General features: G+C 42.2%; 1 protein-coding gene across 4 annotated transcripts in view; it reads right to left on the reverse strand.

Annotated features, from left to right (window-relative positions):
• furina (furin (paired basic amino acid cleaving enzyme) a) overlaps positions 1-14,533 on the reverse strand; it is a 74,203-nt gene extending 59,670 nt beyond the window's left edge. Inside the window, exons 1-3 of one of the 4 annotated variants that reach the window (XM_062386306.1) lie at positions 11,015-11,062; positions 10,506-10,654; positions 6,349-6,643 (exon numbers count right to left, since the gene is read on the reverse strand). In XM_062386306.1, coding sequence (XP_062242290.1) covers positions 6,349-6,558 — 210 coding nt within the window. In that variant the 5' untranslated portion in view covers positions 6,559-6,643; positions 10,506-10,654; positions 11,015-11,062. Of the gene's footprint in view, positions 1-6,348; positions 6,644-10,505; positions 10,655-11,014; positions 11,114-13,771; positions 14,038-14,388 lie in introns of those variants that run through there. The other 3 variants (XM_062386292.1, XM_062386297.1, XM_062386284.1) reach the window with 3 other exon arrangements.
• Positions 14,534-14,851: the final 318 nt, after the last annotated feature.

Below are 14,851 nucleotides of genomic sequence, written 5' to 3' on the forward strand. Positions count from 1 at the left end.
CCAGACTGCCGAGATGCACCAGGCTGCTGCTGATAAACCATCCTGAGATGAAAAACAATATGATCCTCTCTGGATGAAAAGGCTGGCCTCTTAATGGGCCCATACCAAAGAGGGGCCCGAATCCAACAGTTTTCACTGAACTGTGTTTGCAGTGTTATCATTACTGCACTTCAAAGCAACACCATCTCCAAGGGACATGCTACACTGACTGTATAGAGCTGTGCGCTCTGTTTGGAGCCATCAGCTCTCATTGGCTAAAGTAGGCCAGAGCCACGGCACACAGAGTGGTGTGTTAAAGATTAATGAAGATCTTGCAGAAGTAAACCAGCTTACAATACATGCTTACACATAATAAAATATTTAGAGGTGGCAATCTATAAAGCTGGTGTGTTTGACTCGAGGACCCTGGAAAGGTCCTGTGGGTATAGTAAGTTAGAAACACATCACTGATGAATGGAAAGAGTAATGCCGGTTTGTGTCCAAGTGTGTATGGTCTGCATATAACAAATGATAAGAAATGCAAAAGGGATAGCACAGGATCGCAAAAATGTCCCTAGACCCTCTTGGGCTGTTTTAATTAAATTAGGGAAGTGTTGAAATGTATAGCGATAAAAAGACATTGGTCATACGCATAAAGATTTAGTGTCGTTTGTGCTGAAGGCTGACTTTAAATGATCTGTCCACCACATTTTAAATGGGCTGTGCTTCCCAAGTTTATGACCGTTTGTGTTTACATTGGAATATCGTAAAACGCATCTTTGTTTTGACCTTCTTCAGTGCAGAAAATACTGCAAATATAAGCCAACAGAAATGAGCAATAACTTCCTAAATATCAATTATTTCCTAAAAGGAAACGTTCTCCATATTCCATGTGGAAATGTATACTGATAGAGCTGCATTCATGGCGAGGAAAGTGTGTTATTCATCTCAATGCAGCTGATGTGGAACATGAAAAGGTCAGCTTTTTTGACATTTCAAAAGTTGATTTCAGACTTTCGAGGGTGTTTAGTCTAGTTTTTGCCATATGACACGTTTGGTGGCAATACAGAACAAAACAAACAAAAACAGGAAGCGCCGGTGTGGGACTGCACAAATCATGCAGAGCTGCAGCTTCTCTTCTAAGAAATCATCTTCTATCCTGTCTGATGATTTCTTAGCAGATTGTCTTCAACACCCTCGATTTCCCCCACAGATAATTGTTTGAGTTCATCAGAGTCCAATTATGGACTTCATACCTGCATCCACGCATAGTACGTTTTTTAAGACACCTTTGTTGTACTGTGCAATGAAGCTTCAACCAAGTGATGGGTCAGGTTAAGGTTTTGCCCTTCACACAATTTGTCGCTGCAGAATCCATCAGTCAAGTCCATCAACAATTACCCATTTCTGCAGGCGAGATAAAAATCTAAAATTTATTTAAGAATTAAAGAGACTGGAGAACACTTTAAAAGTTTGACTTTGTAAAATTACATTTTTAGAGTTTGCATTTGGAAAAAAGTAACAAAAAATCATTTACACCCCCTGCCCCACACCCTACATGCAGACCCCACTATTAAGATCTCGATAGAGATCTGTCCAAAGTTGAAGGGAATGGTGAATATCGAAGCTTGATTAACATAAAACAAATTACTGAGAGGGTTCCTACTGAAAATTTCATGTGTAAATATAGTCTAAAAGGCACCAAGTAACATAATCTGAGGGAGAGACATGAATATAAAACAGAAAAAGGGAACTAAATTTGATGTAGGCTGTAAAAAGTTAAAGGGAAAACCAACCAAATGTGGAAGGAAGAGATTAGAAATTCAGCCCTCCACCATATCTTTCAAACTAATACGAAAATTGTGAAGTAGATTAAAGTGAACTTCTTACAGAGGCGGCCTCTGAGTGCAATGCTGTGTCATGAGTTACTGATAGGAGTGTCATTCCATGCATTTCATCAGAACTATAGATAATATCCATCTCTCGTGCTCCTCCTTTAATCTTGTGCTGAACAGAATATTAATCATCTTCATAAAAAGTTCCAACCTCTTCTGGAAAGAGAAAGAAATCTGCACATTATGCTGCAGAAGTAGGCCAAGATGGTGCCATGCAGTACAGTGAGGGCACAGTACTGCAAGCACAATCCTCCCTTACATGCAAAGCCCTGTGGTGGACCTGGAGAAAAAGCTCTGAAGTAGTCTGGTGAGAACAGACCATTTGTGTGAACACAGCAGTATTTATCCACCACCAGTGACAGAAACCACTGTTGTGAAGAAGGGAAGTGACACGTTTCTGAGAAATATTTTTTTACTTGGAAGTGAGCACAGAAACGGTTGTTTATTTATTTTTCACATTTCTTTCATCTGTCTCTGGTCAAGACGAAAATATATATATATTTATTTTGATTCCTGAAAATATTACATTGCTTTCTTCTAAGTTTCTTTTTTCTTTTACCATGAATGAATACCAGTTATCTGCTTCATACTAGGGGAGGAGCAGGCAGGAAACAAATTATTCTTGGAAAATGATGCACCAGAGATCTCTTTCTTACACAACATTTCCTCACAACATTGGCTTCTCTGCGGTTGACTTCACCTTTGTGAAATAACCTCCACCAAAGAGGGTACGGTTTTCATGATGTTGCAAGAAGAGGTCTTTAAAATGTAAAATAACCACCCGGAGATGCAAGTTGGCAGTTAATACCCATTTACCGCTGAGTGACTCAGCCGTTTCCTAATTTGATCACTTTACCTTTTTTTTCTGAAATGGCCCCATTCTCCTGAAGTAGTAGAGTCAAAGTGAGAGGGGTAATCCATTTTCATATCACATGGTCACAGCAACCTTTTAATTTTAAAACCGATGGTCCACTTCATTTCAGGCACATTAATATTCCTATATGTGGCATCATCTATTGTATCTCTGTTCAAATGAAGGGAAGAAGAGATAAAAGGGGGGTGGACTTTTAGAGCCAGTGGAGACAGTTGTTGCCCCCAGTGCACCAGTGTTTTCCTTGACTTACTGTTGTCAAACAATGTTCCAGTTCTGCAGTTTAAGGAGTTACTTTACATCACATTTAAGATAATCAGTATAATCTCATTGAGAAAAATGATGATCTATTGGCTAAGTGCCATATTTACTCTAACACAAAAAGTTTTTAGTTTTGTTTCAAGCTATAATGCGGTGTGACCAGTCCGACCAGCCGGAGCTACTTCTGGTTCTATGGAGGAACAAGGAGGAGCTAAGAATCAAACTGCCAACCCTCTGACCTGCTTTACGTCCTCAGTCACCACTGCCCCATTGAATTATACCAAGATCACTTGTCTGCATTATCTTTATCAACTGAGATTCAAGCTGCCTGCTCAGGTGAGAGAACCCAGATCTGGGTGGCTTAGATCAGACAGTGGTGTAGAGCACTGAGCTCTCATGTTGTTGCCACTAAACCTAGTGTTGACAAAATATGTCGACAGAGTCACCTTCATGACAACATGCTTAGTGTGTCATGATGTGGGAACATAAAAATCCGACATGTTTATTGTGGAGGTTGTATGGATGCCATAGGGTGAGTGGAGGGGGAATAAAAACAAGCATCACCGCTATAAACCGTGCCCAGCTGCAGCCTCTGATCCTCCCCTCCAGCCTAACTCGAACACCTGCACACAGTCAAGACATAGACTGTGTGCAGGTGGCTGCCCGCACAGCCTCGTAGCGCACGCACACCCTGCCCAGCCACGAATCGCTCAACCCATACGTATCAAAGATTTGTTTCCTCCCATCTCTAAAGAAATGTCTTGATTTAATCTGTGAACAGAGATGTTTTGCAGCCCTGGCAGAGCAGAACATGAGAGCCTCTTTAGTTTGGTCGTCACTAGTGGTTAGAGCTCACCTTTTCAAAGTTAATGAACCGGGGAAATTCATCAATAAACCGCTAATGGCTGAACAGATGTGACTGTTTCATATCATTTGCATTAAGGTTTGTCGTGGAGTTGACAGAAAGTCTCCTGAGGCATGTGTCTATACAGCAGTCAAGGTGAGCTGGGGCTGCAACTAAACATTACTCATCAGTTGATTATTTTAGTTTTTTATCCCTTGATCCTAAAAATGTCTGAACCACTGAAAAAAAAAAAAGACCTTGTGATAGAATCTTCTAATTTCTTGCTCTGTTAACAGTAAATAATGCATGCATGGTACTTTATCCATTGCAGGAAAGCACAAAACTTTTACATTTGAGAAGGTAGAATGTGAAAGGTTTGGCCTCTTTTCTGACATCAGTTATCAAAATTGCCTTTTCTTTTCTGTCGCTTTACAAACTGACTAATTAATTAAACCTTGCAGCTCGATACTAAATCCACGTTATCCTGTGGTGAAAAAAAAATGCAAGGGCAGGACGACCGGATGAATTTTGATGATTATTTACGTGATGATGAACTTTATAAATGTTTTATTTCAACAGTCCAGGAGCCTCCTGAAGAGGAGGAATAACTCGCACATGCACGCAGCGGTTCTCTTCTTTGGCAATGAAAAGGTGCCTGCCTCGTAAATTTCTGCTTGATATTTCAAACTGACTTTTTTATTTGGTGTCAGCAGCCTAGCATGCACCAGAGGATAAACAGTAGGTGACGGGAAAATATCAAGTTGTACAAAATGGTTACCATGGTTAGTTTGCACCGAATGCATACTAGTTCACATGTTCTGCATTGCTGTGGGTTATAACTTTTTTTCTGACCTACCTTCTCTCTGACACAAAAATGTACAGCACATCATAGATCTGTCTCCAGAGGTTAGTTTAATAAGAAGGATAACTGGCTGGTGTAAATACCTAGAACATCTGTTTTCACTGAAGTCCATGTTTCATATTTGATAGAGCTAAAGGCTAAAAGCGGACTTTATAAGGCTTTGTTACAAAGGCCCCTTCCCTGTCTGTTTTTTTTTTTACTTCTTCTTAGAGGTTGGGTCAAACCTAGCCCGTCAATCTCATTCTGGTCGGACATTATAGACCAATTTCTCTCCCTAAAAATATCATAACATGGTTCTAGGCAAGTTGCTGAGACGAGCCAAACCACACCGCTCCTCAGTTGTGTAAGTACATGGGTGTAATTGTCTGGATTACCCTGTCGTTCATGGCCAATACATAGTTAAAGGATTTAAGAGTGTAGGATTACTCATTAGTCTGCATGCTGTGATTCAGAGCACAAATAACATTCCTGGTCACGACCAGGCAGGGGTTTAAAAAGGAGCTGCTAGTTCTCTGTTAAGGTTTTGGTATCAATTTGAAATAGCATGGTACTACGAAGAGTTGATCTTATAAACTGGATTTTCCAAACTTGTCAGAGAGATTCTAATACTTTGCAACTTCTACATTTATAGAGTTTGTATGGATATATCAAAGTCCATTAAAAAATATTTGTGTCTTATTCCCGTATTGTTAGGAAGACACTTGGGTAACTGTTGAACACAAGAGAGACTTGGCTTTGATGAGATGATAAAGAATGAATTGGCCATTTAGTTTCCACTGGGATCTAACAGGAAGTCCTAAAATAAAGAATTCGTCACCGAAGCTCACAGGGGATATTTATTGTTATTCATTAAATCACCCATATCTACCATGCTTGATCATAGTTTTCAGTTCCAAACTTTTGTGGTTGTACCCTTAAGCTACCATCATAACCAAATAACAAACCCACATTCGTAACATACAGAAAATGTATGAGCAAGGATGGAATAAAACTTCTGTTGTGATTTATGAATCAGTCAGAAGAAAAAACATGAAGCTCCTTGCAACCCATCCATCACGACACAATGTACCATGTATATATATATATCCAATGATATTCAACCACTGACCAGATGTTTAGGCTGAAAATTGGTTTTCACTGCAGATTCCTAACTGACAAATCTGAGAGAAGCACTAATTATTAAAACCATTTTCTTAACAATATGTTAAGAAACAGAAACAAAAATAAGCATAATGCTCCTGCTGAGCTGTGCTCACCAACAGCTGGGCAAACAGTGTGGCCCAACTAAATTAATTTAAAAATTATACAGAGGCATCATAAAAACACACAACTCAATAAATATAAATGAGAATATCTGGGTATTGATGAGAATATAAAAACAGAAATGAATAATTAATCTGATGTTTGACACATCAATAGGACACACTGTAAAAGAGCAGAAGGCTCACCGCATTATATGCAGCCCGTTAGAAAGTCGATGAGCGCATAATCAAAATGTAGCCAGTTTTATGTTCACTTAAGGCCTTTGTAAGACTTGTAGTCTGAACTCAGCAGTTTGACTTCCTTATCATCTCTAAACCTCCTACGACTGCAAATGCGGAGAAAAAGAGTTAACAAAATTCAGCTTATTACTTACATGTCCGTTATTGATGAAACCATGTTTACTGGCAATTCGATCAGCATCCTCCTGACCACCAGGTATGTGGACGGCCCATGTGTTGGTGTAGACCTTCTGACTCAGCGCTGGTCCCAGCCCACAAACCAACAAAACTAACAGAGGCCCGAGTAGCAACTCCAGCAGCCCGAGCCTGCGGCCTTTAGAGGGGGATGGAGGGCCAGAAGCCATGGGTTCTCCAAGTGCAGCACAGTCTCTGAGCACACAGTATGTGCAGGTGCACAGGGAGACTAAGACGGGGACAGTCACAGCTCACCTGCCAGGAAACAAGAGAGAAGAAGACAATGAATCATCACATTTACACATCAGCAAAGTTTATGAAGCCTTGTGAAGATTCCACTGTTAACCATTCCTTCAGATCATCACGACCATAAATACAATACAATACAAGAGAAGCCTGTATAACCTTGGCATGTCAACATTCAGTGATACTATTCTCATAGGAACAAACAACAACACTAAGTCCAGACTGGAGGTTTCGTTTCTCCCTTTGTAGCTTCTCCCATGTTGGGGGGTATAGGATCAGATACAGAGGAGTCAACGTAGCACAACACATTAAATAATGTATTCAATCCGTTTTGTCCATGTGCAGGAACAGCCACCCAACCAGCAGTTCTGAGCAGGCGTACGACAGGCCAGCTAAGTACAGGCATTTGATAATCCCACAGGAAGTAGTGAGCGGGACGTCAAGCCGAGACCTGATGTTGTGGTCAGACGCACAGCAGCAAATGTTGGCCCTGACACTCATGGGAGGATACAGTAAAATAAAGGCTTACGAAAGGAAAATGCTTAGGTATAGTAGGCTGGCAGAGGAGGTGGAGAAGTGTGGTTGGAAAGCTAGACTACGCCCTGGATGCTGAGGGATCACAGCGGAGTCAGACTCACCAGAAGGTGAGGCAGCCACTCAAGGGTGGAGTTTGAATGCCTGAGGCAGCAATGGCAGCCCACCGAATGACTGCAGCCAAGCCGAGAGAACATACAGTGTAGGGGAGAAAAATGTTCACCTACAAAATACTGAGTGTGGGCATCGTAATATGCTGACGACGCGTTTTCACCAAGCGATTAAAAAAAGAAACCACAAATGTTACAACACAATCTCATGAATAAGACAAAGTATTCCATCATATGATCTTACAGTACCGCCAGTGCTAGGTTAAATTGTTTACTGATACAATTTTGCCTCTAAAAGATGTTCCTCAGAGTCAGAAATGTCAGCTTCACCAGGAGCCTGTTCAGAAAATGATCCAAAGAGCCAACTCCATTATAGCCCTGAGTTTAGTGGACTGCACTGAATGCAGTGCTCCCATCCTGTGTTTCCTCCTGTATGCAGTCTCATTTGTTCTCCCAATTCCCGTCGACTGTGGGACAGGGTTACTCCGTTCATTTTGCAGGTGTAATAGCCGTCCTATAATGGCCCCGTCTCCGGGGGTTAGCCATCCAATGGACAAAATTGACAATTTCAAATCACTGTGCCATCCTGCCACACTCAAGCTGTTCAATGTTTCCCCGGGAAAATGTGCTGTGAAGCATGAATGTTGTGTTCAGGGGTGGCTGGGGTTGTTTGTTACTGGAGTTTACCATTGCCACAGCATTTCATTTTGCAAAAACAGTGGCACTCAGTAGAGCGCACTCCTCGACCAAGGCCTAACAGTCCCCTTGAATTTATATTGACTTGAACCAAAATTGCACAAACTCATAGATTTCAGTTCTACAAAAATGGCAGACTTTCCCCCCCCAACTAGGACCAATGAGATAAAATGAGCCAAACCAAAATTCAATGGGGCCTTCTCTGACCCATATCGTATCCTTCCACCAAGTTGTGTGGCAATCCGTTCAGTGGTTATTGCATAATCCTGCAGGGAATCCAACAAAGGAAAATATAACCTCCTTGGCAGAAATAATGAGCAACGCATTGCTTGAACTATTCAAGCTACTGTATTAAAAAGGACCATAAATGAAGAGGAGCACTCCTTTTTTCAAACTAAAATCAATATAATTAGTGACATAAAACTGAATTTATAATTCATACATAAAACACTTTGATCGTGGAAAATTAGACCCACAGATCTGGTCTCTGGCTTCACACAGCTACCGTCTCTGCTCTATTTGACCAGAAACTTCTACAACACAATGTCTTCACTCACACCAATTTGAGGGAAGACTATAAGGTGGAGATCGTTTGCGTCACTTGCTGCCAGGTGCCATATTCTCCCTGCTTGCTAAGTCATTTTGCTTTTATACTCAGATGCAACTTTATTAGGTACACCTGTACAAATAAAATCCTGTAATACAACCCCACCTCTTACTACAAATTCAAATCCTGGAATAACATAAGTTACATTTACGCAATTTCAACAATGTCACCAAACGCCATAAAAGCAGACTTTATGGCGGAGCAGTTATGTTAGATACGATTGTGCAGGTACCATTAAAATTAGGTGCAGTAGCTATAGCTAAACACTCTGGAAAATAAATATTGCATTTTAGCGTGAATGTGAGTGACTTGTTGTCCTATGATGGCTTTTTAAAAAGAAATGGACGGAGTAAAGGTTGCAAATAAGTTGTTTTACAGAGTTTTGCATTATGGTTTGTTTGCAGCCTTTGCTTGACACAACTGACAGACCAGAGTACAGCTCATTTACATCTGCAGTACCTGGCCAGGAGTTCTGCAGCTCAGCCAGCAAGTGCTTTCTCACCACCTATGGTTAAGTCTTTCAGAGTATTTAAACAACCGCTCTGTCTTCCCAGTTCCTGAAGGCTGGTCTAACGAGTTTTCCTGCTACGAGGAGAATAAATAAAGCCATGACATGCAAGAAAAAAAAGTTCTGTGCATCTTCCGTCGTCTTTACAGCAGAATTGAAACTGTGGGTACATCTGTCAAACAGCCCAAATCTACAGCCGTCACAGATGACGAGCTCAAAACATCTGAAAATGTTAAGTCTGAGAGGAAATAATTCAGAGACAGGAATGAGAGCAAGAAGAATCGACTTGCTACTGTCTCTCAATCAGCTGACTAATGACTGAACTCACTGAGAAAGTGACCTGCCTACAGACATCCAGCCGGAAGAAAAAAATAGATTGGTAAGCAGCCAAACGCTGTAACATTGTCAGATGGCTCTGTGAGGACGACAACATCTCAATCGATTCCCCATAAGCCTTGTTTGACACTTGTTGTGTTCAGCACACAGTGCCATCAGTCGGCAACATGTGAAGGATTACCTCCATGATGCTCGCTTCATGAACGAGCATATCTGTGTGCCGTCTCTTCTTGCGCTTATCTAATTGGACTGTGAAAAACTATAACTCGGTTTTATACTTTAAAAATAACGATACAAAATGATGTTGCACCATATGCTGAAAGCGTAGTTGAAGTCGAGGATAATTCGTTTCTCCTGTAAAGGTTTAAATTGAGCTTTATTCATTTACCTTTTGGATTGTTGAAGGTTTCACATTTATATCAGTCCACGCTGCTTCAATCTTCATTAATTCAAAAGACTTTATAAAAAGGCGCTGAGGCCAACCTGTTAGATTAATTTGTACCTACATATAGAGCTTGTTTATGGTTATTAGGGGTTACTCTTCTTTATTTCGTTACATTTAAATGACAATAGGAGCTGAATTGTTTTACACTGAGATTTGACTAAAATGTAAAGCAATGAAATTATATTGAGAAGAGCTACATTTCAGACACAGGGCTTTGGGGAATCGACTCTTGCCAATATAACAATCCCTTCAATAAGTAATTTTCAAATCTTAACTAAAAAACTATTTTAAAACATAATTCCCATGCAAACTCGTATGAAAATTGTATGCGTAGCTTCTTTATCAGCCTCAGATACCAGATTAAAAAAAAAAAAAAGAAAAAAACACATGCAGACAGCCCTGATATGTTTATAACAAAAAGAGGCCCTGTTTGGTCAAGGGCAATCCAAATCAATATTTAAAACCCTTGAACCCTCCGCAATTAAAAGAGGCATGTGTGGAGCTGATAGAAATGTTAAGCTATGGACTCAATTTAAAAAGTGCTGAGGACTGAAGATAGTGTGTTTTTCTAACAGCAATAACCTCAAGTTGTCTCATCAAAGTAACAAGTAAAAGTCTGAAGGATTGAGACCGACCTGCTTCAGAGTGCCGTGGCGCTGCAGTTCAGGTAAATTGCCTTCTTGCGAACAACAAGCTTTTACAGGTCACTCTGCTGTGAGCTGACATGACAAGTTCCTAATCCATGCCAGGTGATTTAAGCAGTATACATTCATCCCACAGACACCTAGTATTAGGAAAGTTTACATTAGAGACAGAGTATTAAAAAGGGTAAATTAAAAGTCAGCAGCTATGTCTTTCAATTGGGAAATAAATACCCAAATCACTTCACCGCCTTTTAGTTCTTCCTTCCTGCTCAGTTAAGCCTATTTTATATAAACACATGAAATTAAGAAGAGGATTTACAACAAGAATAATTTTTTTAATCATTAGTTTTAACAAATGCTGAACAAACGATGATCACTTCCCGTCTAACTCCTTCTTTAAACCAATGCTGTTCAAACTGTCTGCCTGTTTTAAATATTTGTTTAAAAGGGCAGTGCACAATGAAAACAAACCAACAGGGAAGATAAAGATTGTCACTCACTCTGTCCTCGGTGGTTTATATCTACGAGTACACACAGTGTGAACGCGTCCAGAGCTCTGTGTGATCTCCACACTGGCTCTGGTTTTAAGCACAGACACCTGTGACCTCATCCGGGCGATCGACCACTCAGTTGTCTTGACGTCAGCGTGAAAACCGCACGCCATGGCACAACCACTGCCCGCCTACTCCACTGTTGGCGAGACACAAAGGGAGACGCCAACTGTCGCACTGAGAGGGGTCTTTAGTGTTACCACAGTAAATGACACCGTATGTCAGACTGCGATAACAGAGATTATAATGGGAACAATACAAAAGGCAAATTATAATTAGCCAAGTGTCATTAGGCCCAGAGGATAATACCAGCCTCATTACCAAACCCATCAGGACGTTTGTTACAAAGGAAACTGTTTACACATCATCACTTTATTATTTACATTTTAATGAGATTAAACCGACTCGCATTGAATTTAGCTCACATGACCGTTTGCTCCACACTCAGATATGTTGTAATTACGACCTCACATTGAGACACACGTGAAATCAATATCACAGTGCAGGCGCACTCAAACAGCCCTTGGAGTGTATTTGTGAAATAACAACCAATGTGTGTGGCAAGGAGAATAAAAAACAAAAAAACAATATTGATTCTAAGGTAATTCATTAATGTGTCATAAACAACACTCAAATCCCACCAGTGTTCCCTGATATAGTGCACAAGTGGACAAGAACACAATCTAAGATCATAAATTGGGATGTAGAGAGGAGCTCTCGTGACAGATTGTCAGTGTAGCACGGGGTTTATCACCATTACGCCCACACGTTCCTCACACACAGCATCGAGCAGTAAAGGGATACACACAGAGACAAATTAATATCTGCTAAAATTCCTTTATGTGTCATCATAAATCCAGTGGCAAAGAGTGAAGGCACAAACGCTCATGTGCATTAAGTGTTAGCTGCTTCACTATCATTTTTGCAAGTGAGCTGTAATATTTATAGCACTTTTTTCTTGTAAACTCCATTTGATGTTTAATGACTCGACTCTCCAATAGACCTAATTAGAGCACTTGCAAACAATCACTAAACCTCTGGTGTCTGCTGTTCCTTTTTTTTTACAGTCATCTTAGTTTTTTACCCACAACTACTTTGTCACACTTCCTGCAACAATGTCAGCATTAATGCTTCAGAATCTTATTTTTCCCTCTCACTGAGCTCCCTTTTCCACAGATAAGAACAATAACATATGTGACCTCGATAAAGGAAGCTCGCAGGGTGAGGAAATTCCTGCTCGACTACATGCCATCGTGCTGCACATGGAAACCACCAGTCCAGGACGTTTGTACACTTGAAAGAATGTGCTTTGTGTATCAGAGAACAGCTTGTTTTCCTTTGGTTGCATGTACCTGCACAGTAGAGGATCTTTAGCCTTGTTCTACTTGATACATACTAATCAATATTTCCTCACCAGAGAGGTCAAATGACAGTGTTGGGTTTAATCGAAGCATACACACCAAACACAAGCAGGCCTCATCATATCAGAGCGCAACATCTGCTGTGACATCCAGTGTTAGGTTACACTACTTTCTCACATTTTGTGCTCACATGAATCCAGAGGATGTTTCATCAAATCCTCTTTATCGCTCTTCTTGAATACTCGCTTCTCATTTATGCTTCATTTTCCCTTCTCTTTTAAACTTGATAAGTTAGTTATGGACCAAACACCAAAGCCAATCCCTTGTATGTTGAACAACAATTCAAATACAAGAACTACTACAACAATTAGAAAACAACATCAGTCAGAGGGCATCAATTATTCTCAAGTCAGAGTTCAACGACAAAAATGCAGACTCCATAATCCACCCATTAATACAGGTTATGTTTCATGAGATCAAGAGTGAGCAAGCATTAAATGAAGGGGTCAGACCGACAAGAGCGGATCAAGACTTCCCCTCAATACAATAACAACCATTAAAACAGCTCCTGTTCACCCTGTGAGATCTATCGCTTCTCATGTCAAAGTTTAACCACAACCAAGTAGGAGCCACAGCCTCCTGCGTAAGTGACCAGCTTCTCACGTAATAGTATCAACATTAATCCAGATCACACAGTCAGAATCACACACAAAAACATCAGATCACATTGATGCATGTTTTCCAATCTGCAACAATTACATCTCATTCCTAAGCTCAACCACAGTGTACGAGCCGCAGCCTCCACCATCAACACTGACTTTTCACATGACTCCGGATGAGGTTCTGTCAGATCAAGAGAGTTCAAGAATGAAATTCAAAGTCAGAAACAGAGGATAAAGACAAACTAGCAACCATTAAACAGCTGGTCTTCATGTGGTGCCTCTATAACTCTAAGTAAGTGCAACAGCCTCCATGATGACACCAACATTTCACAGAACAGCAGTCCTATCCATCAGGCTCCTGCAGTCAGACTGAGAGACTCACAACAACAACAACAACAAACAGCTCATGTTGTTAACCACACGTAGACGGATAAAGTTGTTTCCATCGATTACTTATCATGCCAAAGTTCACCCTTACGTGCCACAAGCTCCACGGTCGCTGCTGATAGGAGTAAACACTGTGAGGAGGAGACATGCAGAGTGTCAGCAGCAGCAGCTCCGGGAGATCAGGAGGCTCAGGAGCTCCGGAGCAGGGGAACTTGTGCCCCTCAGGCCTGCAACCCTTCCAACATCAGCTGACAGCGGGGGGACGCGGAGGGTTTCAGCTCGGGGGAGGAACTCACCTCGCAAGTTGAGTCCGTGGTAACAACAGGCAGTCAGACTGTGGATCTCGGTCCCTCTGTCTGTCTGTCTGCGTTCTGTGTGTGTCTGTGTCTGAGCGGCGGTGACTTCCTCCTCCTCCTCCTCTACCTCCGCCTCACTAAAATATTTCGGGAAACTGTGCCGCGCCGCGATTAAAGTTGACGCGGCCGCGGCGGTGCTACTTGTCGGCGGTCCAGCTCCGTCTCACAGGTGCCTCCCCCTCCTCTCTTTAGGCTTGTTTCTCCCCTCGTCCCCTCACGAACTAACGAGACTTCTTCCTCACATGTCCCCCCTCGCTCCCACCGAGCTGCGCGGAGACCAGCGACCACCAACCACAGAAACCGGACGCAGCGCAGTCGACGTCACCTCGGCATGTGTGTGTGTTTAAACCCCTTCCTCCTCCTCCCTCTCCTCCTCCTCCTCCCTCCCTTCCTTCCTTCACACACACAACCACACACACACAGTAAACCTACAGCCGCCGGGATCAATAACACAACACAGCGTCCCGTCCCTGAGTCCCGGTGCGGAGCTCGGTCAACTCGCGGACCACGCAGCCCGAACAAGTGAGGACACAAAGCTGGAGCAGAAACTTACGAACCTTCCTCCCGCATCCTGCTTGACCCGCGGCTCGCTGGCTGCCCCACAGCGCGGCGTTCAGCACCGACGGCGGCTCGGCGAGGCGACACAAACACCGATAACGGAGAACAGCTGGCTATAAATAGTCATGATAGCCCTCCGTTGCACCGCTGAGTGGTCCGCGCAAGCCCCAGGAAATACGTCACCGCAGCGGACAGAGCCCAGAGAGGAACACCTACTCGTGGAGCTGAGGCGCTGCTGCACCGCCACCTGCTGGCCACACGCGGCGCAGCAGCCGTAGAGTCAGGGCCAGGCCTGTGTCTGTCAAATATGTATTATAGTGAAGAACGGGGTGAGATGTGTCCAGTAAAAAGCTGCATCCCAGGAAACACCACAATGGTTGTGTGTTTATTGTGTGTTGCTCACTGCAGCGCCTCTCAGATGGGGCTGCGACGACCCCTGAGATATCAGTATCTGTGTTTGAC

Source organism: Platichthys flesus, chromosome 1 (genome assembly GCF_949316205.1).
Source record: "Platichthys flesus chromosome 1, fPlaFle2.1, whole genome shotgun sequence".
NCBI classification, from domain to species: Eukaryota; Metazoa; Chordata; class Actinopteri; order Pleuronectiformes; family Pleuronectidae; genus Platichthys; species Platichthys flesus.